Source organism: Pseudorasbora parva, chromosome 15, assembly GCF_024679245.1.
Source record: "Pseudorasbora parva isolate DD20220531a chromosome 15, ASM2467924v1, whole genome shotgun sequence".
In the NCBI taxonomy this organism is placed as follows: domain Eukaryota; kingdom Metazoa; phylum Chordata; class Actinopteri; order Cypriniformes; family Gobionidae; genus Pseudorasbora; species Pseudorasbora parva.
In genome coordinates, this window is record NC_090186.1 from 30,600,066 (window position 1) to 30,623,396 (window position 23,331).

General features: G+C 36.6%; 1 protein-coding gene across 2 annotated transcripts in view; it reads right to left on the reverse strand.

Annotated features, from left to right (window-relative positions):
- nbas (NBAS subunit of NRZ tethering complex) overlaps positions 1 to 23,331 on the reverse strand; it is a 258,738-nt gene that overhangs the window by 166,935 nt on the left and 68,472 nt on the right. For both annotated transcript variants that reach the window (XM_067417672.1, XM_067417671.1), the window contains exons 28-30: positions 10,475 to 10,597; positions 9,728 to 9,830; positions 5,372 to 5,601 (exon numbers count right to left, since the gene is read on the reverse strand). In XM_067417672.1, the coding sequence (XP_067273773.1) occupies positions 5,372 to 5,601; positions 9,728 to 9,830; positions 10,475 to 10,597 (456 nt within the window). The remainder of the gene's footprint in view (positions 1 to 5,371; positions 5,602 to 9,727; positions 9,831 to 10,474; positions 10,598 to 23,331) is intronic.

The following is a 23,331-nucleotide window of genomic DNA, read 5'->3' on the forward strand; positions in this document are numbered from 1 at the left end:
TCAATTCACCACATCACAATCCCACCAGATTTCTGAAGCACAGACAGATGAAAACCCTCATGTTCTGATCGCTCCACTTTCTTTCCACTGAACACTTTAAAAACACTCTGCTGAGTATGTCAGAGCAGCCCAAATGGTTGAAAAGCGGTTTCCAAGACAACAGCTTTACTATTAAAATGTACCAACAGCACCAGCTATCTTCAAAATCCCTGTAAAACCCATTCAACATGAAACGACTGCTCTAAACACTCTCTGCACAGCCCTCTGCTTCCTGAGGCTAAAACGGTCTTTGTAATGAAGGCCTCTGATTAGCCTCAGTAAGCTAATAATTACAAGTGTTTTTTCTCGGTTTTGTTTGGCAGGAAGTGTCTGTATGTGACGATGGCTTAAGTATTCACTCTCTAAGGATTACGCACAGTTGTTTTCAATGCTAAGACACAGCACTTCCCATTGACATTTGAAAAAAAAATCTCTTTGGAATTGAACGTGGAGACATTTAACATTGCTAATAACCCAGAAATTAGGAGATTTTTTATTTCCATTTATGTATTTTAGGCTATTAAGATTTTTTTAAGTACAATTTCACACCTAATTTGAAAGTTGTATTTATGGTTTTGTAGAAATGTAGACAATGTGAATATCTTGTTTCAAAGTTAATCAATCTAATTAAAAAACAACAACATATAATTTCTCTCTCTCTCTCTCATTTTGACCATATGACATGACGCAACACGAGACAGCTTTTCACCTCGATAAAAAAAATCTGTCCTCACCCCTAGTAAAAATCCATTTTTTTCCTTTTTCAATTTTGCTTGGAAAAGTACTAATGAAAAAATAGTGGAATCTGCACATATAATCTTAAATGTCCTTGCTTGATTCACAAGAACCAATGAGGTTTGTTCTGTTCAAGCGTGTTTGACCCTAACTGATGTGCTCCTTAGCGATCATGTCTCTTCAGAAGTCTTGGATTAAACTGCTCAATTGATAAGTATTTCTTTTACAATATCTTAAAGAATTTGAAGCATCAAAGTTTTTGCTGAATTTTTCAGCATGTTCCTTTTTAGGTGAACTTTCACTTTAAATAGTCTTAGCAATCACCATTAAAACGAATTTTAAACTACTACCTCCAAAACAGGAAGAGTACTGATCATTTCAACAAATAGGGAAATCAGTCAGTCAGTCACTTTCCAGTCCTAGTTCCTCCCAGAGTCCCTAACTGACACATTTACATTCTCCATCCATTTTGTTTTCAATCTTTCAGTCTCTCTCAGTTGAGGCGAAAGTACTGTAATTTAAACATTAAGCTCATAATTACTGTCCATCTACGTTTTCCCGTCTGTCGAGTGCGAGAGAATGACAGTGATGTGAGACGCGTGTGAATGCACACGGAGTGGCGGCCCGTCCAGCCCATGAACAGACGATGGCCTAATTACTGACCCACTTTGCAACGCGGCCCATCGCTCAGGGGCCGCAGTCTGTCACCCTTAACGCTCCAGTCCAAGACAACAAAAATAGACAGACAGACAGGGAGACTGGAAACGCATTAACCTAGAGCTGCAGGGCGGAAGTGAGCGACCGACTGTCTGTCTCTGATGGAGTCGATCTCTCATTATGGCAGCTAATTACACCAATAATAGCGTTGTGAAGGGCTGGACTTATACGAGAGGCAGGAGACCAGAATGACGTTGGACCATTTGATTCCTGCGGGGTTTCTTCCTCTTTCATCATAAACTCCTCACAAAACTGCAGCAGAGTTTGAAGAAACTGGTAGTTTCAGGCTATTTTCACTCATGGTTTTATTGCTTGGTCCTAACTAGTTTGATTGAAGCCTACTTGTACCCATCCTGTCGAATCTTTTTTTTGACATGAGTACACGTCGAATGGGGGGGGGGGGATGCCCCCTATGAAAGTTAAGTAAATAATGAACAAAAATTAAAGTAATCATTTATTTAGCTGACACGTACAAATTCAATCAAAATAGGAGCATACAATATTAGCAGTTTTTAAGCAGTGGAAAAACAAAAAACTGGGGGATGTTTAAATGCTGGGGGAAATTGCATTGTGATTAAATCACATCGAAAATAAAAGTTTTTGTTTACATAATGTGTGTGTGCGTGTGTGCGAGTGTGCGTGTGTGCGTGTGTGCGAGTGTGCGAGTGTGCGAGTGTGCGAGTGTGCGAGTGTGCGAGTGAGTGAGCGAGTGAGCGAGTGTGTGTGTGTGTGTGTGTGTGTACTGTGTACAATTAGTATGTACACTAGCGGTCAAAAGTTTTTGATTGGTAAGATTTTTTTTATGTTTTTAAAGAAGTCTCTTCTGCTCACAAAAGACTGCATTTATGTTATTAGAAATACAAAAAATCTGTAATATTATTACAATACAAAATAACTGTTTTCTATTTGAATCTATTTTAAAATGTAATTTATTCCTGTGATGCAAAGCTGAATTTTGAGCATCATTCCTCCAGTCTTTAGTGTCACATGATCCTTCAGATATCATTCTAATATCATGATTTACTGCTCAAGAAACATTTATCAATGTTGAAACAGCTGTGTAAAAAAAACTTTTTTAGGATTCTTCAATGAGTAGAAAGTTCAAAAGAACAGCATTTATCTGAAATAAAAAGCTTTTGTAACATTTTACTACCATTTAAATGTTTTGGGTTGGTAAGATTTTTAATTTTTTTTTTTTTTTTTGGGAACGAACTTAATGAATAGATTTATTTAGCAGGGATGCATTAAATTGATCAAGTGACAGTATAGCTTTATATTTCAGATAAATGCTGTTCTTTTGAACTTTCTGTTCATCAAATAATCCTAAAAAAATAAATAAAATAAAAAACATTTTTACACAACTGTTTCAACATTGATAATAATCATACATGTTTCTTGAGCAGGAATCATATTAGAATGATTTCTGAAGGATCATGTGCAGTGTTGGGAACGTTACTTTAAAAAAGAAATGAGTTACTCACTACTTGTTCCAAAAAGTAACTAAAATTACTCTATAATAAAAGTAACTCGTTATCAGGGAAAGTAACTATGTGCGTTACTTTAAAAAAATAAAATAAATAATTATACCAGTTTTCACAAGTCAGTTGAAATGAGTAGAACAGACAAGTGTGTGTACATAACTTTTGATATTTACTGCCAGTGTTGGTCAAGCTCTGTGTTACACTTTTTAAAAAATGTTCAAATGTGTAAAATAACTTGGATGCCCACCATATTAAATGAATGAAATGGACACTAAATAAAATAAATAATTATTATAAAACATTGTACACTAATCTACACTATTTTAATGCTGCTGTGGGACATTGTGAGAGACCCCTATCAAATCCAATACATTATTGTAAATATCAGTAATATAGTGGAACAATAAAACAAAATAGATTCTTTAGAACTGTAATATATTTATTGCACAGACCCTAACTGGCCATCAAATAAATCTAAAAATAAACGATGCTCCTTAAGAAAAGTCTACCAGAAATAGAAAATAATAATAATAATAATAATAAATATATTAGCCTGACTTGCATAGCCTACACTCTTTGTAGTGCACATTAAAATTCTAAAACTGTCACACAACTTCACACAACTGGTAGACATAATGTAGCCTGCTTCAAGTATTTTCTTCCTCCCAAAAGTAAACAGTTTAACAAGAAGTACTCTCAAGTCCTGTTTGTATGGTGGGCTTACACACTCTCTCGCGGGTATTTTCGTAATGATTGCCCTGAAAGAATTCAACTCAACTGCTGACAACGGCAGCATGTCAAATATATATCTGGATATTATTTTGTTAAAATCTGCCTGGGTGATTAGAGTTTACGGTGGAGTGAAACCTAGTTTTGGTTGCTTTAATGTCGTGGCTCTATCTCCTCCATTGGTAGCGAAGCTGACGTTATCCTTTGTGTTCACCGACATGGAGAGACTCTTCCTGGGCATAAGTTGCACGTTACATAAACATTCTTACCTTTCACCTCGACGAGGGAAAAGTAGAGTTTATACTTCCAGTTTGTGAAAGCTACTTTGAACCATTAGACATGCCATCGCTCTGACTCCTGGACCTGGTCGCTGGTCTCATGCCAATCATGAATCATCATCAGTTGTGGTTGTCTCCCACCCACCTATCATAATCAGTTATGTGTACAAAACCCTACCCCAAACACGCACGCAAGCATGCACTCTCTCACACATACACAGCTGCAGGTCCGCTGACAGAGAGCGCGCCTGTTCGGATGAAAACCGCTTCAGTGAGCTCAATTATAGAAACGCCGCATTTTATTCTCAGCAAGAGTAATGGCGTTGTAACGGGGTAAAAAGTAATTCGTTTGATTACTCGTTACTGAAAAAAAGTAACGCCGTTTATCTATAACACCGTTATTCCCATCACTGATCATGTGCTGCTGAAGACTGGAGTAATGATGCTAAAAATTCAGCTTTGCATCACAGGAATAAAAAAAAGACATTTTAAAATATATTCAAATAGAAAACAGTTATTTAATATTTTAATAATATTTCACAATATTACATCTTTTTTTGTATTTATAATAACATAAATGAAGCCTTGTTAAACAGAAGAGACTTCTTTAAAAACATTTAAAAAATCTTACCATTCTAAAAGTTTTGACCGGTAGTGTATATATAAATACACATATGCATGTATAAATGTAAGATCAATATGTTTTATAAAAATATATATATTTATATACAAGATAAATTATATACACAGTATATACATGCAAATATTTCTTAAATAAATGTATTTGTGTGTATCTGTGTACATAATAATTATACACAGTACACACACATATATTGTAAGTAAACACAAACTTTTATTTTGGATGGGATTTATCACGATTCCTTTTTCAAAAAACTATGCTTATATTATTTTGCAATTTCTGTGTATTTTGTCACAAAATTGATAATAATTAGGTAAAAAATAATAAATAAATAATGTCTCACTTTTCATTCATTTATTTTGCAATATTGTATAATTATAATAGGTTATTGTATTATTCTTATTATTAAAATAATACTGTTATTAATATTAATATTAATAATTATAAATAAAAAATAAGTTTCACTGTTTTACATGAGCAATATGAAATAAATAAATAAATAAATAAAGACAATAAATTATTGAAACCAAACTTTGAGTCATCATTCATAAAAACCACCATCTATCACACATGGTGAGGATTTCAATGTGTGAAAGTCAATGAGCTGAGAACTAGGAAAGTCACCCACGCTCCTAACCTCACACATTGCGAACCACTGGAATATTAAAGCCTTGTGGAACATTATTATGTGCTGGTGTTTACAGGTTCAAATAGACTGAAGTAGACCATCTAAACAAATCAGAAGATCATACCGTGCCAGGTTCATGCAGGGGTCACTGAGGGTGGCGGAAGAGTTGAAGTATTCACGGGCGGCAGCCAGAACCAGCTCCACGCTACGGCTGTAAGACACGCGGGCGTGAGCTTTACCGCGAAATGAAACGCTGACCGGAGTGTCCTCTGACACGCTGCTGCAGTGCATCAGCTGACCCGCCAGACGGACATTTTCCTCTCGTCCCGAACACAACAGACTCTCCACAAACACCTGCGTGGACAAGAGAGACAGAGATTGACAGAGAAAGAGAAAGAAAGAGATCAGTGCCATGTAGCAGAGGTACCCACGGGAAGAACACGTTCAGGTGGCAATTAATCACCTGTCTTTAGACAATTGCCGGCGAGACACAGTCACTACAGGAGAAATATCAAAAACTGCGCTTTCAATGACAACAATCTCTTGAGCATCCCTGTGCAACAGCTGTGGTGTTTTGTGTAATTTCAATGTTGCCTTCAGCTGCATTTAGGAAACAAAAGTAAGAAATTAGCATTTTGTGTGGTTCGGTCTATTTGTGCGTCCTTCAGTCTAAAACACTTTTCAAAGTTCCCTCATTAAAACATATAATACAAAAAATAAGCATTAATAAATAATAGATAGAACTAATTCTCTCATGAGTCATTCGGTTCTTTGCAGAAAAGAGTCATTCGGTTCTTTGCAGAAAAATCCACTAACCAATAGTTGTTGAGTGATTAAGAGCTCATCTTTATGCTTAAATAATGTTTATTAGGGAGGCAACAGTGACATATATAGACAGTTATATATATATATATATATATATATATATATATATATATATATATATATATATATATATATATATATATACACACACATAAAATTAACCATTGGCCATTGTACCATGACTGTTCTTAAAAGCAGTTTAGCCTTGAAAACGGGTACTTATCCATTCATTTAGGCTCTGTCTAGCTGTTTTTTACACAAGAGCATATCCTGTATGGACAGGCCTTAATTCTTCAAAACCTGCGTTCTTGTGATATAACTGACACGCTCATCTGTCGTCGAGAGCTTTTCTTCAATCATTTTTAGTTTTCATTCAGAAACACTGTTGAGGGTATGTATATATATATATATATATATATATATATATATATATATATATATATATATATATATATATATATATATATATATATATATATATATATATATATATATATATATATATACATACATACATACACACACAGTATGGGCCAAAAGTTTGGACACATTACTATTTGTAATGTTTTTGAAAGAAGTTTCTTCTTCCCATCAAGACTGCATTTATTTGATCATTTTTTTTATATTGTGATATATTATTACAATTTAAAATAATTGGTTTTCAATTTATTATACTTTAAATGATCATTTATTTCTGTGATGCAAAGCTGAATTTTCAGTATCATTCCTCCAGTCTTCAGTGTCAAATGATCCTTCAGAAATCATTCTAATATGAGGATTCATTTTCAAAGTTGGAAACAGTTCTGCTGCTTAATATTTTTTCATAACCTGTGATACTTTTTTATAATACTTTGATGAATAAAAAGTCCACAAAAAAAGCAGCAAAACGTTTTTTTTTTTTTTTTTTTTTTTTTTACATTGATAATAATAAGAAATATTTATTGAGCACCAAATTAACATAGAATGATTTCTGAAAAAATATGTGACACCGAAGACTGGAAAAAAAAAAATATTTTAAATTGTAATATTTCACAATATTACAGTGTTTACCCAATTTCTGACTAAATGTGTGAACTTTTGAATTTGTAAATCTAAATATATAAAATAAAATTATAAATACAATTACAAATGTATCTATAGTTTCATATTTTTCCATCATAATTAAATCCCTTGAAACAATGCAAAATGACGTAGAGAACAATCAAATTTAAATCAGCTAAATAAAAGTAGTCTTACAGGAACCAAATATTAAGAAAATCAACTATTTCTTCTGTCTTTTTTTACCCCAGTGCGTGTCCATGTGTGTGCTGCAAAACCAGAATGCCATTAACTTGGTGTTTCATACGGTCTTTAGAAATATAATCTGCAAGTGCTTTAATCTGTCTGCATTACAGAATCCAATATCTGCAGTGCACATTGCACCTATAAACATAACACGGTTAACTCCCAACACCGCACAAAATGAAATATCCGCCCCTGCTCGGTCTGCGAGCCAATGAGCCGTTCCTAATGCACACCCACAGAAGTGGGGCAGAGTTTAGAGCTGGTAGCTGAGGTTTGTGTAAGTTCATTAGCTGTTTAGCTATTGAAGAGATTTCAAAGCAACTCTGCTGCACTCCGTCAAATGGACCTAGACGCAGAGGGGAAATGGTGAGAATGCCAATTCCATAAAACTACATTCGAGTTCTTTCATTTTGCTCTCAGAACTTTCAATTTACTGCTCGTCTGGGATCATCTTTCAGTAGCTTGGTGAAAAATACAGCGCGCGAGCCTATACTGACAGGAACTGGGTAGGAGCAATTCGAAAAGAGAACAGGTTGAAGTGTGATTCTCTTTTGTTGTTTTTATTTATTTATTTTTTATCTTTTTTCTTTCTAATCGAAGACGTGAGCGTGAGGATGAACTCCTGATGGTAAGTTCAGCTCTGCTGTTCTGCACTTGATTGTGATGAAGAAATCGATCGTTACGGGAACGCAGCCTTGTTAGAGAATCCTGCTTTATTACAGGGCCCACCGTCAGCATCAGATTAATGCTTAGTGTTAGACTCTTTCACCCACGCATACGGATAAACAGACATACAGACACTTTTTATATAGTGTATATAGACATACACTAACCAGGGTGGGCAACAAAAGAAGGTAACAAAAGGTATGGCTGGGCGATGTGACGATATATACCGTTGTCACGATATAAAATGTCTATCGTTACAAATTTTGCTATATAGTCTATAATGTGATATGTAAATATATAGCACTATTGCCACTTTGTTCTGGTGATATTATGATAACTAAATCAAAAGTAACTCCATTTTGTAAGATCATTTTCAATTGTCATCTAAGTACTTCCAAACATCGCGAAGCAGACAACGACATTATGTGATCAAATACACTCAACTTATTTACCCGCTCCACAGCGCCACAAATTTAGAGGGATTTCTAATAGATCCGCTGCATTTACAGCCAGCAAATCAACGCAGTAAAATTCTAATAGTATTTTTAGCTTTCGAATATTAATTACAGATAGAATATTCGACTATTCGAATATTTGTGCACACCCCTTAAAGTCTTAAAGGGACAGCAGCCGAATATATTCCTGCGGCTCTGTGTCATTAATTTAAATCAAACTAAAGAGAAAATAACAATGCTCTTGATTGAATAACTTATAAGTGGTGTAATTAGTGATGACTATTCAATATTTTGCACTAATTACATTTTTGTACTAATTCTTGTCGAAAACGTCATGTCGAATGTTTTCTGACATTGAAAATGTCACACTGACTAGACGTAGGCGGAAGTACCGCCCCAAACGAACACGCGAGAACGAAAACAAACACCCTTTACCAAAAAAACCTCTATCTTCAACTTTAAAATCATCTGACATTGGTATTTTACCTTTTTTGCTATGAAGGCGTTTGTATGAGTCATTGCATGTGCACTTAGTAAACATGGGGGCGGTGCTTCCATCTAATGCTAGTGTGACGTTTTCGACGTGATTGCACAATTCACTGGCACGTCGCAGAGCAGCTCAAGATGAGCAATTTAGATTAAAAAGTATATTATTATTATTTATTTATTTATTTATTTTCAAAATGACAGATGGTTTCACTAGATAAGACCCCTATTCCATGTCTAAGATCGCGCAGAGCCTCTGAAGCCCTTTGAAAATGGACATTCAACAGTGTGGTTGCAATGGAAGTCAATGGTGTGGACAAGAATCCTGAATGTTTTCCCCCAAAAAACTATTTTCTTTTTGACTGAAAAAAGAAAGATATTAACATCTTGGGTGAGTTGGGTGTAAATAAAATATCAGGAATTTTTCCTTTTTAAGTGAACCAATCCTTTAGTTCACTAATCCTATTTTTGTTATATTGTATTTGTCCTATTGTTTGTAATTTGCTTCTTTTTTCAAACTAATTTTCAATAACAGAAAGTAGATGAAATAGCACAAAATACCTATAATCGCGATATTTATCATTATGGAATTCAAAAACATCTCAAATGCTGCAGTAAGGAGCATTAGATACAGTGTAGAAGAATAAAACATAAAAGCTTTGTGACCAAACCATATATATATATATACATCAAATATATACAATATAATACAATTGAATTTAAGCATAAATTATACAATACAATATTACATTATACTGTAATACCTGATGGCAAGTTTCTGGCTCTAGACAGGTATAAACATTCTGCTGCATGTCCAGGAGATCTTGAAGTAAACTTCTCCACACTGTCTCGCTCACAGGAGGGTTTCTAAGCAAACGACAGACGGTGAGACAGGTGCACATGAGTGCTATGGGGAATGTTAAAGGGTTAGTTCACCCAAAAAGGAAATTGATGTCATTAATGACTCACCCTAATGTCGTTCCACACCCGTAAGACCTCCGTTCCTCATCAGAACACAGTTTAAGATAATTTAAATTTAGTCCGACAGCGTATCTGAGTGTATACACACTATACTGTCCATGTCCAGAAAGGGAATAAAAACATCCTCAGAGTAGTCCATATGTGACATCAGTTGGTTGATTAGAATCTCTTGAAACATCGAAAATACATTTTGGTCCAAAAATAACAAAAACTATGACTTTATTCAGCATTGTCTTCTCTTCCGTGTTCCTCAAATAAAGAGTCAAATGGTCATGAATCAGTAAATCGATCAATGATTCGGATCGTCAATGTCACATGATTTCAGCAGTTTGGATCGCGTGTCAAACTGCTGAAATCACGTGACTTTGGCGATCTGACTGTTGGACTACATTTAAATTATCTTAAACTGTGTTCCGATGATGAACAGAGGTCTTACGGGTATGGAACGACATTTGGAGTCATTAATGACATCAATTTCATTTTTGGGTGAACTAACCCTTTAAGGTGGTGTGTGTGTGTGCGCGTCATACTTGCGTCCTGTGTGACGAGTGAGCCGGACCATCAGCTGGTGAGCTTCTTCTTTGCTGTTTTGACTGTTCCTCACGAACGAGATGGGCTTCTGGAGACCTTGTTTCTCCAACACCTCAGCAACACTTGGGGGGGGGAGAGAGAGAGAGAGAGAGAGAGAGAGAGAGAGAGAGAGAGAGAGAGAGAGAGAGAGAGAGAGAGAGAGAGAGAGAGAGAGAGAGAGATCAATGCTCAATTAAAATTGGCAATAAACAAACGGAGTCCTTCACTCAAGGGCGAGGTGTGAGACAGGGCTGCCCACTATCACCGACCCTCTTCAATATTTACATCAATGAATTAGCGAAACTCCTCGAGCAATCAGCAGCTCCTGGCCTCACACTACATGACTCCTCTATAAAGTTCCTCCTGTATGCGGATGACCTGGTGCTGCTGTCTCCAACAGAAGAGCGTCTACAGCAGAACCTGGACATCCTGCATCAGTTCTGCCAGACCTGGGCCCTGACTATTAACATGGCTAAAACTAAAGTAATAACATTTCAGAAGAGACCCAGATGTCAGGGAAAGAAACACAATTTCACCCTTGGTATGACCAAAATTGATCATGCCACCAACTACACATACCTCGGGTTGAAATTCAATACAAACGGAAACTTCAGCTTGGCCGTGAATGAACTGAAAGAGAAAGCAAGAAGGGCTTTCTATGCCATCAAAAAATCAATCCAATTTGAAATACCAATCAGAATCTGGCTCAAAATATTCCAATCCGTCATAGAACCTATTGCACTATATGGCAGTGAAGTGTGGGGTCCTCTCCTAAACCATGAATTTGACAAATGGGACAAAAACCCAATAGAAACCCTGCATGCTGAGTTCTGTAAGAGTATCCTGAGAATACAGAGGAACACGCCGAACAACGCATGCAGGGCCGAATTAGGCCAATACCCTTTACTAATCCACATTGAGAAACGAGCCATCAAATTTTGGAAACATCTAAAAATGAGTGACCCCAACTCTTACCATTTTAAAGCCCTTAAAAACCATGAAGTGAACGCTGAGAAGAGTCCCCTAATTCAGCTGGTCCTGAGGCTGCAAAAACAAACTAACACGACTAACAATAATCAGCCTCAGGACACCGACACCCTCATCCACACAATCTGGCCCAACCAAATGATTAAAGCACAAAAAGAAAACTACCTGACCTATTGGACTGAAACAACACAAAAACAAAGTAAACTGGAATGTTATTTGGCCCTAAACAGAAACTACACAACAGCAGAATACCTGAGCGCAGTGAAAGACAGTGAGCTCAGAAGAAGAATGACGAGGTACAGACTGAGCAATCACACACTGGCCGTAGAGACGGGCAGATACAGATAGAACTGGCTGCCCAGAGAGAGCCGCATCTGCCCGTACTGCACTGCTGGAGAAGTGGAGACAGAGACACACTTCCTCACCGGCTGCCCTAACTATGAACAAATCAGAAATACATTCTATCCTAAATTCGAAATACTTTGCCCTGACTTCATAAAATCAAACAATAAAACACATTTCTACATGTATTAGGTGAACAAAGAGATTGTATCCTACTAGCAGCAAGATACATTAATGCCTGTCACAAAAAGAGGGAGGAGTCGACCAATCAGTGATGCGCTCACACACACACAGAGAGAGAGAGAGAGAGAGAGAGAGAGAGAGAGAGAGAGAGAGAGAGAGAGAGAGAGAGAGAGAGAGAGAGAGAGAGAGAGAGAGAGAGAGAGAAAGAGAGAGAAAGAGAGAGAGAGAGAGAGAGAGAGAGAGAGAGAGAGAGAGAGAGAGAGAGAGAGAGAGAGAGAGAGAGAGAGAGAGAGAGAGAGAGCGAAGAGAGCGGCGAAGTTCTGGTTCCATCTCTCAGACTCGCCGACAGACGCCTACCATCACTGCGCGCTCACATACAGGGCAGGACACCCAGAGAATGACCCCTTGCATTATTTAGTGGAAACACACCAACTCAATCCAACAATTCGGTCAAAACTCACAAAAATTAAAGAAATAGGGAAAAAAAACCAAGAAGACTACATCAACGACTGGCAAATCAAAATAGCACAAATAAACAAATTGAAGTACTTCTGTAGAATAAAGACTGATTATCAATTGGCACCTTACCTGATCCAAACTAAAGACTATCGTCAGAGAAAACTCCTCACTGCTAAATATTCTACGGTCAACTTATAATAAATGTGTAAGCAATTGGGAACAACAGCAACTCAGCCATGTAAAAATCACAGAGCGGGGTCAGCGCATGCTGAGGTGCACAGTGTACAGAATTTGCCAACTTTCTGCAGTCAATAGCTAAAGACCTCCAAACTTCGTATGACCTTCAGATTAACTCAAAAGCAGCTTCATGGAATGGGTTTCCATGGCCGAGCAGCTGCAGTCTTCTCTAGAAGAATGGTCAAAAAATCCCATAAACACACTCCTAAACCTTGTGGAAAGCCTTCCCAGAAGAGTTGAAACTGTTATAACTGCAAAGGATGGGCCAACTCCATATTAAACCCTACGGATTAGGAATGGGATGTCATTAAAGTTCATGTGTATGTGAAACCAGGCTTCACCCACACACACACACACACACACACGTTGTATTTCCATGTTTTATGGGGACTTTCCATAGGCGTAATGGTTTTTATATTGTATAAACTGTGTATTGTATCCCCCTACACTGCCCCTACCCATCACAGGAAACATTCTGCATTTTTACTTCTTCAAAAAACATGTTTTCAAAAAGATGTTTTCCTCATGCATGGGAACATATATATATATATATATATATATATATATATATATATATGTAGATGTATATATCTACATAACAGACAAAGGTGTCTGATATATTATATATGTATGTATGTATGTATGTATGTATATATGTATATATATATATATATATATATATATATATATATATATATATATATATATATATATATATATATATATATATATACAGTATTGTTCAAAATAATAGCAGTACAATGTGACTAACGAGAATAATCAAGGTTTTTCGTATATTTTTTATTGCTACGTGGCAAACAAGTTACCAGTAGGTTCAGTAGATTGTCAGAAAACAAACAAGACCCAGCATTCATGATATGCACGCTCTTAAGGCTGTGCAATTGGGCAATTAGTTGAAAGGGGTGTGTTCAAAAAAATAGCAGTGTCTACCTTTGACTGTACAAACTCAAAACTATTTTGTACAAACATTTTTTTTTTCTGGGATTTAGCAATCCTGTGAATCACTAAACTAATATTTAGTTGTATGACCACAGTTTTTTAAAACTGCTTGACATCTGTGTGGCATGGAGTCAACCAACTTGTGGCACCTCTCAGCTGTTATTTCACTCCATGATTCTTTAACAACATTCCACAATTCATTCACATTTCTTGGTTTTGCTTCAGAAACAGCATTTTTGATATCACCCCACAAGTTCTCAATTGGATTAAGGTCTGGAGATTGGGCTGGCCACTCCATAACATTAATTTTGTTGGTTTGGAACCAAGACTTTGCCCGTTTACTAGTGTGTTTTGGGTCATTGTCTTGTTGAAACAACCGTTTCAAGGGCATGTCCTCTTCAGCATAGGGCAACATGACCTCTTCAAGTATTTTAACATATGCAAACTGATCCATGATCCCTGGTATGCGATAAATAGGCCCAACACCATAGTAGGAGAAACATGCCCATATCATGATGCTTGCACCTCCATGCTTCACTGTCTTCACTGTGTACTGTGGCTTGAATTCAGAGTTTGGGGGTCGTCTCACAAACTGCCTGTGGCCCTTGGACCCAAAAAGAATAATTTTACTCTCATCAGTCCACAAAATGTTCCTCCATTTCTCTTTAGGCCAGTTGATGTGTTCTTTGGCAAATTGTAACCTCTTCTGCACATGCCTTTTTTTTAACAGAGGGACTTTGCGGGGGATTCTTGAAAATAGATTAGCTTCACACAGACGACTTCTAACTGTCACAGTACTTACAGGTAACTCCAGACTGTCTTTGATCATCCTGGAGGTGATCATTGGCTGAGCCTTTGCCATTCTGGTTATTCTTCTATCCATTTTGATGGTTGTCTTCCGTTTTCTTCCATGTCTCTCTGGTTTTGCTCTCCATTTTAAGGCATTGGAGATCATTTTAGCTGAACAGCCTATCATTTTTTGCACCTCTTTATAGGTTTTCTCTAATCAACTTTTTATTTAAAGTATGCTGTTCTTCTGAACAATGTCTTGAACGACCCATTTTCCTCAGCTTTCAAATGCATGTTCAACAAGTGTTGGCTTCATCCTTAAATAGGGGCCACCTGATTCACACCTGTTTCTTCACAAAATTGATGACCTCAGTGATTGAATGCCACTGCTATTTTTTTGAACACACCCCTTTCAACTAATTCAACTAATTGCCCAATTGCACAGCCTTAAGAGCGTGCATATCATGAATGCTGGGTCTCATTTGTTTTCTGAGAATCTACTGAACCTACTGGTAACTTGTTTGCCACGTAGCAATAAAAAAAATATACGAAAAACCTTGATTATTCTGGTTAGTCACATTGTACTGCTATTATTTTGAACAATACTGTATATATATATATATATATATATATATATATATATATATATATATATATATATATATATATATATATATATATACACACATATATATATATATATATATATATATATATATATATATATATATATATATATATATATATATATATATATATATATATATATATATATATATATATATATATATATATATATATACACACACACACATATATATATATATATATATATATCCAAAATATCCCCAAATAGATGTCAATATCCGAAATCCTTGTCCTTGTCCCCCATTTTTGGGTTCCCATGCATGAGGAAAACATCTTTTACATTTTTATGTCATATATATATTCTCTCTCCAAAAAATTACATCTACATAGTTTGGCTTAATACTGCCAAGTGACAGATGATTTTTGCAGCAAAATATCAGAGTTTAATTGGATGCATGCCCTTTGACGTACATAGCAAAAGATTTTCTCTACCTTAAAAGTTGACACTGGCATCCAATATGCGCAATTATATTGTTAGAAGTATTTTATGGTGTACATTTAGCATGACAACAAATGTATGACCCATTTTTTTTTTTATTTCAACCTACCAGTTGAGAACCAAACTATATCAGAAGCTACCAAGAGGAGCCAAGAACAGACAAAGGTGTCTGAAAGAACCTCAGTGAGCTGAACTGGTGCGGTGCCTGGCTCATATGCCCTCAATAAATGAGGATGTACTGTCCCTTGGGAGCATCATGCACAGATGTTTTCTGTTTCCTCCTTTCTTCCAGTCTCACACTTCTTCCCCCATGTCTCTTTCTTTCTCTCTACAATCTGCTAGGGCCAGATTTGTTTTTATATTTTTTGGTTCACTTACATATTTCTGCACTTCCCTCTCTCTCTTCTCTCCATCTGTCTATAGCTCTTTATGTCTTCTCCAGTGATCAAGACCAGCTCCTAAAATAGCTGCTTGAACATGCAAACTGTTTTACTTCTCAATATTATTTTGATCATTTTAACAAGTTTCATACAGTCTCAAAACGCTGAATTTTAGCGCAATTTTACGTTTTACACAAAGCTTCTCATTATCTACAAATTCTCTTATCATAACAAACAAAGCACAGACACGGTTTAAATAAATATTTATTGTGAAGTTTAGTCAGGTGTTTTTGATTTTTCATTAGAATTTGTGATGTTGCCTACAATACACTGATATATTTAACGCTTCAGTACAAAGAAAGTAACAAAATAGATATTTTAATGTTATAATAGTTTGATTTGACAATTTATAAAAAAATATATTCAAAAGAAGAGAAAAAAATGGCTAATGGCTGCTAGTTATAATGGTCATTTATTTGATCATTTTAATGTTGTTAACATCCTAATGTTATTTTATGATAATCGCATGAGCATACACACACAGAAAAAAAGGGTGTCAAAATTGTACCTTTAGGGGTACAACAGCTTGTCGCTGGGGCAGTACCCTTAAAATGACATCTTTGTACCTTTTTTACTCCTAAAAGGTGCAAATTAGTACATTTAGCCCCGTTTCCACCGCAGGAACTTTACCCAGGAACCAGGAACTTTGGGTGGTACTTTGTGTGTTTAGACCGCAGGAACCAGGGTCTAAATGAAGTTCCGGGTAAATATTTCCCCCTCCAAACGGCCCTGCTGCGAGGTAGTACTTTTTCAAAGTTCAGGAACTTTCGAGGGCGGGACTTGGGCGCTGAACATGCTGATTGGTTTAGCTCACGCAGCATTTTATTTCAACGGGCATTTTTAAAAGTCTTTTGCGAGGTTCGGTCTCGTTCAGAAAATATCAGTTTTGCTCTCTGCCTGATGGCGCGCGCCACGTTTGTCTCAGCCATCTCACGTGCAATGTCCGTAATCGCTGATAATAATATACATTGTCATTTTAAATCTAGCTTTACAAGCTTTCTGAATAGTCTGCATGCTGCTGAATCTGCATATTAGTACTCTTTTCTGTCGTTGTTAATTACCTTAGTAAACCTATACATAACCAGCAAAAGCAGCACAGCTTGAATCTCTTCCATACTCGTTATTAATTTTTTTTTCACCATGACCTGACCGATTACTTTTAAGTGTGTGTCCTTACATGACGTGACAGCGCGCGCCGCGCTCATGTTGACAAGAGAGGAAAGCTCATTTTTCTGAGGGGTAAACTTTTTATTTCGTAAGTTATGAAGATAATGTTGGAGTAATGACACCGCGTATATTGCCCAGGCAGTTTTTACTTTAACTGCGTCTGACAGAAGATTTTTTTTTCTGAGATGATTATTACACTTTACCACAAATAAATAGCTATAAATAATACTGTATTAGTCCTGGTGGCCGTTAAGAGTTGCTATGGCTACAGTTAACACATTCCAGCTGCTGGAGAAAACAGCGTTGACATTTTTGATGCGGCAGACAAACTGCATGTGACAAAATGATTGCGATTGAAAGTCATCACATGTAAACACCAGATCGGTTTAGATAACGTCTCATGTAAATAGTCCACTAAATCTTTCAATCGGTACACACAAAAATGATTACTGTCCTTCACTGACTTGGAGGAACAGTCACACGCAGTCCTACATCTGATCACCGGACTAATTGGCTTAATCTTCTCGGAACTTTAGATCGCGGTCGAAACGCAGACAGGTGCAGGTCTGGGGGGGGGAGAAAAGTTCCTGTAAAAAAGTTCCTGGTACAAATTGTTCCGGGTAATTTTGGTGGAAACGGGGCTATAGAAACACATTCGACAGAGAGATCTCACAGAGAGAGACTAGTAAAATTGTTGAAATATGACATCTGGATATAGTAACTGTTAGAGTGTTGCTCACGTAATCTAACTGCAGTTAGAGTCTAATCAACTATTTATTATAGTACCACTTCTATCAAAATTCAAAAGGTCAACTAATAGAATAAAATATCAAAATATGCAGTAATTTCATCAGTTTGCCAGAGAGTGTGCTTAAGATACACTGAAATGAATGGGGTTCAATGCTGGAACTATTGGTTGTTTGGAACCATTGGTCACTCCGGACCGTGAAGCTTTACTTCCGCATTCCTCAGTTCCTATGGAATTCTATGGGAGTGCCAAAACACTGTTTTTCAACGGCTCTGACGGAAACTAATGGAGCGTTACTGAGAGACTGGGAAGAGAGGTGGAGCAAACTCTTAAAGGAACACTCCGCCGTTTTTAGAAATAGGGCTTATTCAACTTCTTTCCTACATTTAGATATGTGGGCAAATGCATTTTTGTGCATGCATTGTTTTAGTTTGGCAAGGTCACTGCTTAGCTTAGCATAATGATTGGAATCCTATGTTGTCAGCTAGCATGTCCCAAGTAAAAGTGATCCAAAAAAAACAAACTAAATAATCCTTGTGGCCTGCGTATTCACAACGAGTACAAATAGCAATGCAGATTAAAGTACTATTTGCACGGGATTAGTATTATCTAAGGACATCTGTGATTTAAAAATGACTCTCCCACATCTGAGTTTTGCCTGGCACATTCGCACAGGATAAGCAAAGCCTGTGATTTTACTTGAATTTACTGACTTCTCCCGGATATGATGTCAAGACAAATGTTTTTTCATTATAGATATAGCTGTATGAAATCATAAACAGGCATCGATATCGTTTTGATTATTTTATAGTAATAAGCATAATTTAGTTCAGTTAGAGAACAGACGCTACAATTAAAAACTGAACTGAGCACAGACTAGTAGCAGGACTCAGGAGTCAGATTTCATTGATCACGAGTGAGCTGACGATATACGGCGGAAGATTCAGTTTCAAAGCTAAATCTAAAACCGCCCATTTAAACAAACTTGTCATTGTACAGTACTGTTCTGTTTTTCATTAAGAATAGTATTGATGTTAATATTAAACACACCATTCAAGCTATTTGCTCTCAAATTTATACTCATTCTAAAGTGAAAGTATATTCCGTGCGGCCACACGGGAATTCATAACGGTGCACATTATTACGGAGCCTCCATTCATCGTGAAAGATAAAGATAGAAATGTGCACAGGAAAAGAAAAAAAAAAAACTAGAAAAATTATATACAATCCGCCTTATCCTGGCCAAATCACAGCAATGCCGATTCGCACGGGACTAATATTATCACAGGACCGAAATATGGTAGGTCATTTTCGGGGGAATTTTTACTTTACAAATAACAGACATGGCCGATTCGCACAGAATTAAGATTACAGACATTCTCTGCAATTACTACAAATCACCAGAGGTCCCCAGATAATACTAGTCCCGTGCGAATACGGCTTAAAACTAGGCGATTTCCTAGGCAGATATTGACATGGGACTATATTATGGGGAAGCACAGGTGAAGCACTGCTTCTTTGGCGCAGAGATATCACGGTTCTTATCCTCACGTCTTCTGGCTGTTGAGAGATCTCAATGTGTTGCAAGTATCTGTGCCCAAGTAACAGTGCTTTGCCTGTGCTTCCACATAATATAGTCCCAAGTCAATATCAGCCTAGGAAATCACCTAGTCTTAATCTGCATAAAATTTGTACTCGTTGCGAATATGCAGGCCACAAGAAATAATTAGGTGGGTTTTCTCTTTTTTTTGATCACTTTTACTCGGGACATGCTAGCTGACAACATATGATTCCATTCATTGTGCTAAGCTAAGCTAACAGCGACCCTGCCAAACTAATCCAATGCATCCACTGAGACAAAAATGCATTTGCCCACATATCTAAATGTAGGAAAGAAGTTGAATAAGCCCTATTTCTAAAAACGGTGGAGTGTTCCTTTAAACATTCAAGCCTGAAAAGCAATTCTAGTAAACACCAAAAACACTAACCAAGACTTTGTAAAAGGGCATAATATGGCCTCTTTAATATATTACATTATTATTTTGTAGCCATCATATGATATTATACTGCCGTGTATTAATATAACAACTTCTATCATGTTCAGGTTTTTTATTTAATGTGTTCATTCACTATAATGTATTAAAATTAAATGTAATCTGATTGAATTAATTGGCAAACCGTGTAATCCAGGACAGCAATGTTCCAATGTATGCCCAATGATACGTCAATAAAGCAATCAATATATTAACATCAAATGCCACTTTTTGTAATGCCTAGTCGTTGTGGACATTAGAGTACGTCTACATTGATTTCTTTCAAAAGAGCAAAGAAAATCCTGGTTTGATTTGCCCTTTTAACATTTAAACAGGGAGAAGAGAGCAAGGGGATAAAAGAAAACATTGGCAAAGATACAATTCAGATACAGAGAGGGGAAAGGGGAAATCTTGAGAGACTGAGGAAAAACGAGTGATAAAATAGAGAGCAAACAAGAGAAAAAGAGTGAAATTAAGGCTGTAGTGACTGCGCCCTCCCAGGCCAGTCATAAATATCTGTGAGAGAGACTTTCATCATCCTTTCCACCGACAGAATTCTAATGGATCCAAAGGAATGGGCCTCTACGGAGCCATTACAGGCTGATCACGTCACCTGAGCCGAGATTGACACACACGCAAACAGGCGCAAAGAGGAAAAACACAGAAATGCATGCAAACGATGTGCAGCATACAACATACACACTGATGGGGTTTGACTCAAAGCGTTTAGTTGTAGTCTGAATAAAATAAAATAAAATACTGAATGGTTGTAAAAACTATCCTGAAAAATAGATTTTCTGGAATGTGTCTTAGTCTGAACAGCCAGACTGAATTTCAAGTAGTTTCTTTTGTCATTCAGAAAGTTTTGCATATGTAACGCCATACAAAGTGTGCAATGTGGTCTCAAGCTGTGTCTGGCTACACTCATTTATGCTCCATCTTTTCTAATATAGCAAACTAACTGACATTGTCTATGAAGTGAATGGGAAATGAGTAAATGAGTGTACGCATCGGCAGGTTTTGGACAGTAAATGCATGAATGCGTAATATAACTCTGTTCTCTCATGTGTTTCATGAGGGAGATGTCATGACGGACGTGAGCAGAGCCAAAATGTACAATTTTCCAACCTTTCTTCCCACAAATGACAGGTATTCTCAGCAGCTGCGCGAGAAAGACTCTTGACGTCGCGCTGAAGCCTACATCATTGCATACTGTCTACACCAGCGGCTCTCAAACTTTTCAGGTCAAGTACCACCTCTGATCAAATCAAAACATTCAAGTACCAGCTAGACACAACAACGCTCCTTTCTTTCACATTAGCTCTGTTTGCTGAAGGGTTGTGAGAAACACACATAATGCTGTATTTGGACTAATACCAATAATCCTGCAGTTCAGATAAATCATGCTGCTTTAAGACCATTGACTGGCCCTTTTGCAGATGTGTGGAAGTACCCTACCTGAAAACACACATTCATCACAATAATGACATCTAGAAAGGATTACAATGCATTTCTGTGAGTTAATATGCAAATTTTGCAGTCCGATTCAAACCCATAAATATTAAATACAGCCTACTCTGGAATTCGAGGTAATGTAGCCAATCTGTCTCGATGTATTTGAAACGTTATTGATGATTTACTGTCAAAATGAAGGCCTCTTTTAATGCGAGTCATTAAATCAACTGAGGTCAAAATCTCGGCTTTTTCACTGTTTGTCTGCACACAACTTGAAATCCAGAATTATTGTAATAACCATGTGAGCTATGCAGTACAGTCTTAAATTTATCTCAAAAGTTAAATTTTGTCTCAAAGTTATATTAAACTAGTAAATAACTCTAAACATAAATACTACATTATATAAAATAATTTAGATTTCTATTTTATTGATCTACAAACTTAGCATTTTTTAATAAAGTATTTTTATTCAGCAAGGATGCAATAAATTGGTCAAATTAATTAATTAATAAATTCTTTTGAGCGTTCTATTTAATCAAAGGTTTCTTGAGCACCATATCAACATATTCAAATGATTTCTGAAGGATCGTGTGACACTGATGACTGGAGTAATGATGCTGAAAATTCAGCTTTGCCATCACAGGAATAAATTAGACTTTAAAATATTTTAACAGGGCTCCAGACTAACATTTGAGAGCAGTAGCAAGTTCAACAGATGGTGGCACCGGCGCCTGATTTGGTAGCACCGGGGTGTCGGGGAATTAATAATATTATATGCTTTGTCTCTTGGAAAGGCCCATTTGACAGTAACTTGAATTGACAGTGATTTGAGCTCGAGTTGGGATGCAGATGTAAAATATTATCATCAACAAAAACGGTAACATCTGTAAAAAATTAACGACCTAATTTTTATAGGGTGAAATTCAAGGTGCCCCTACCATGCTATTTTGAAGGTTCCTAATTTAGTTTTGGAGTCAATAGGATTGCATAGATCCAAGGTCAAAAACACATGGATCTATGATCATAATATAGATTGCACAAAAACTGCTAAAGCTTAACAACAAAAAGTACTGTAATTATATTCCATTACTCCTTTAATACATTTAATACATGTCTACATTACATTACATTACTAACATAACAAAATTCAATATGAACATCCCACATTTCTGCCACAATACCATGTTACATATAGTGTTTCTACAATAAATACATGGTAAATGTTTTTGATTTGTGGGTTGAAAATCCTTCTAACTGGACTGCATACTGTTTTCCACAACAGTGAAAGTCAGAGCTGCTTCAACTGGCTTTAAACTAAATCACCAAGACATCTATGGTTTGTCTAAGAGAACTCTTCGAATGCTTCCCACTGGACCTCGAAGAGCTGTTTAGTGGTCAAATGATTGAGACGGTCAGCTAGTAAATGCATTCGCTCTGAGCTCACGCTGCAGCGTTTTTCGGGCAGAGCTGATAAATGAATGGCGGTTTTGATCCGCTTTTAGCTTGGTTGCCATTCATCGTTTCACATGCGCAACGGAAATGGCAGAGCTTATCAGTTAGGCAAACTGATAGTGGCACGAGTGCGACCTCTAACACAATTCTGTCGCACCAACAGAAATAAAAAAGTTCACAAGATTTGGTCGCAATCTAGAGCGCTGTATTAAAATAGAATAGATTATTTTGGTAATACTATTCCATATTATTGGTGTTTCATCTGTTTTTTCAAATAAATGCAGCTTTGGTGAGCATAAAAACCTTGAGAGAATCTGATCAAACTAAATTTTGAATGGTACTGTGTATACTGTAGCATTACATTATGTGATTTGGAGTTTAAAAAGACACAAATCATCTTGTTTGCTAGTTGAATCATAATGTCATAATATGATCTTCCAGTGAAAACTACAGATGCTAAATCCATTGAGACTGTGGC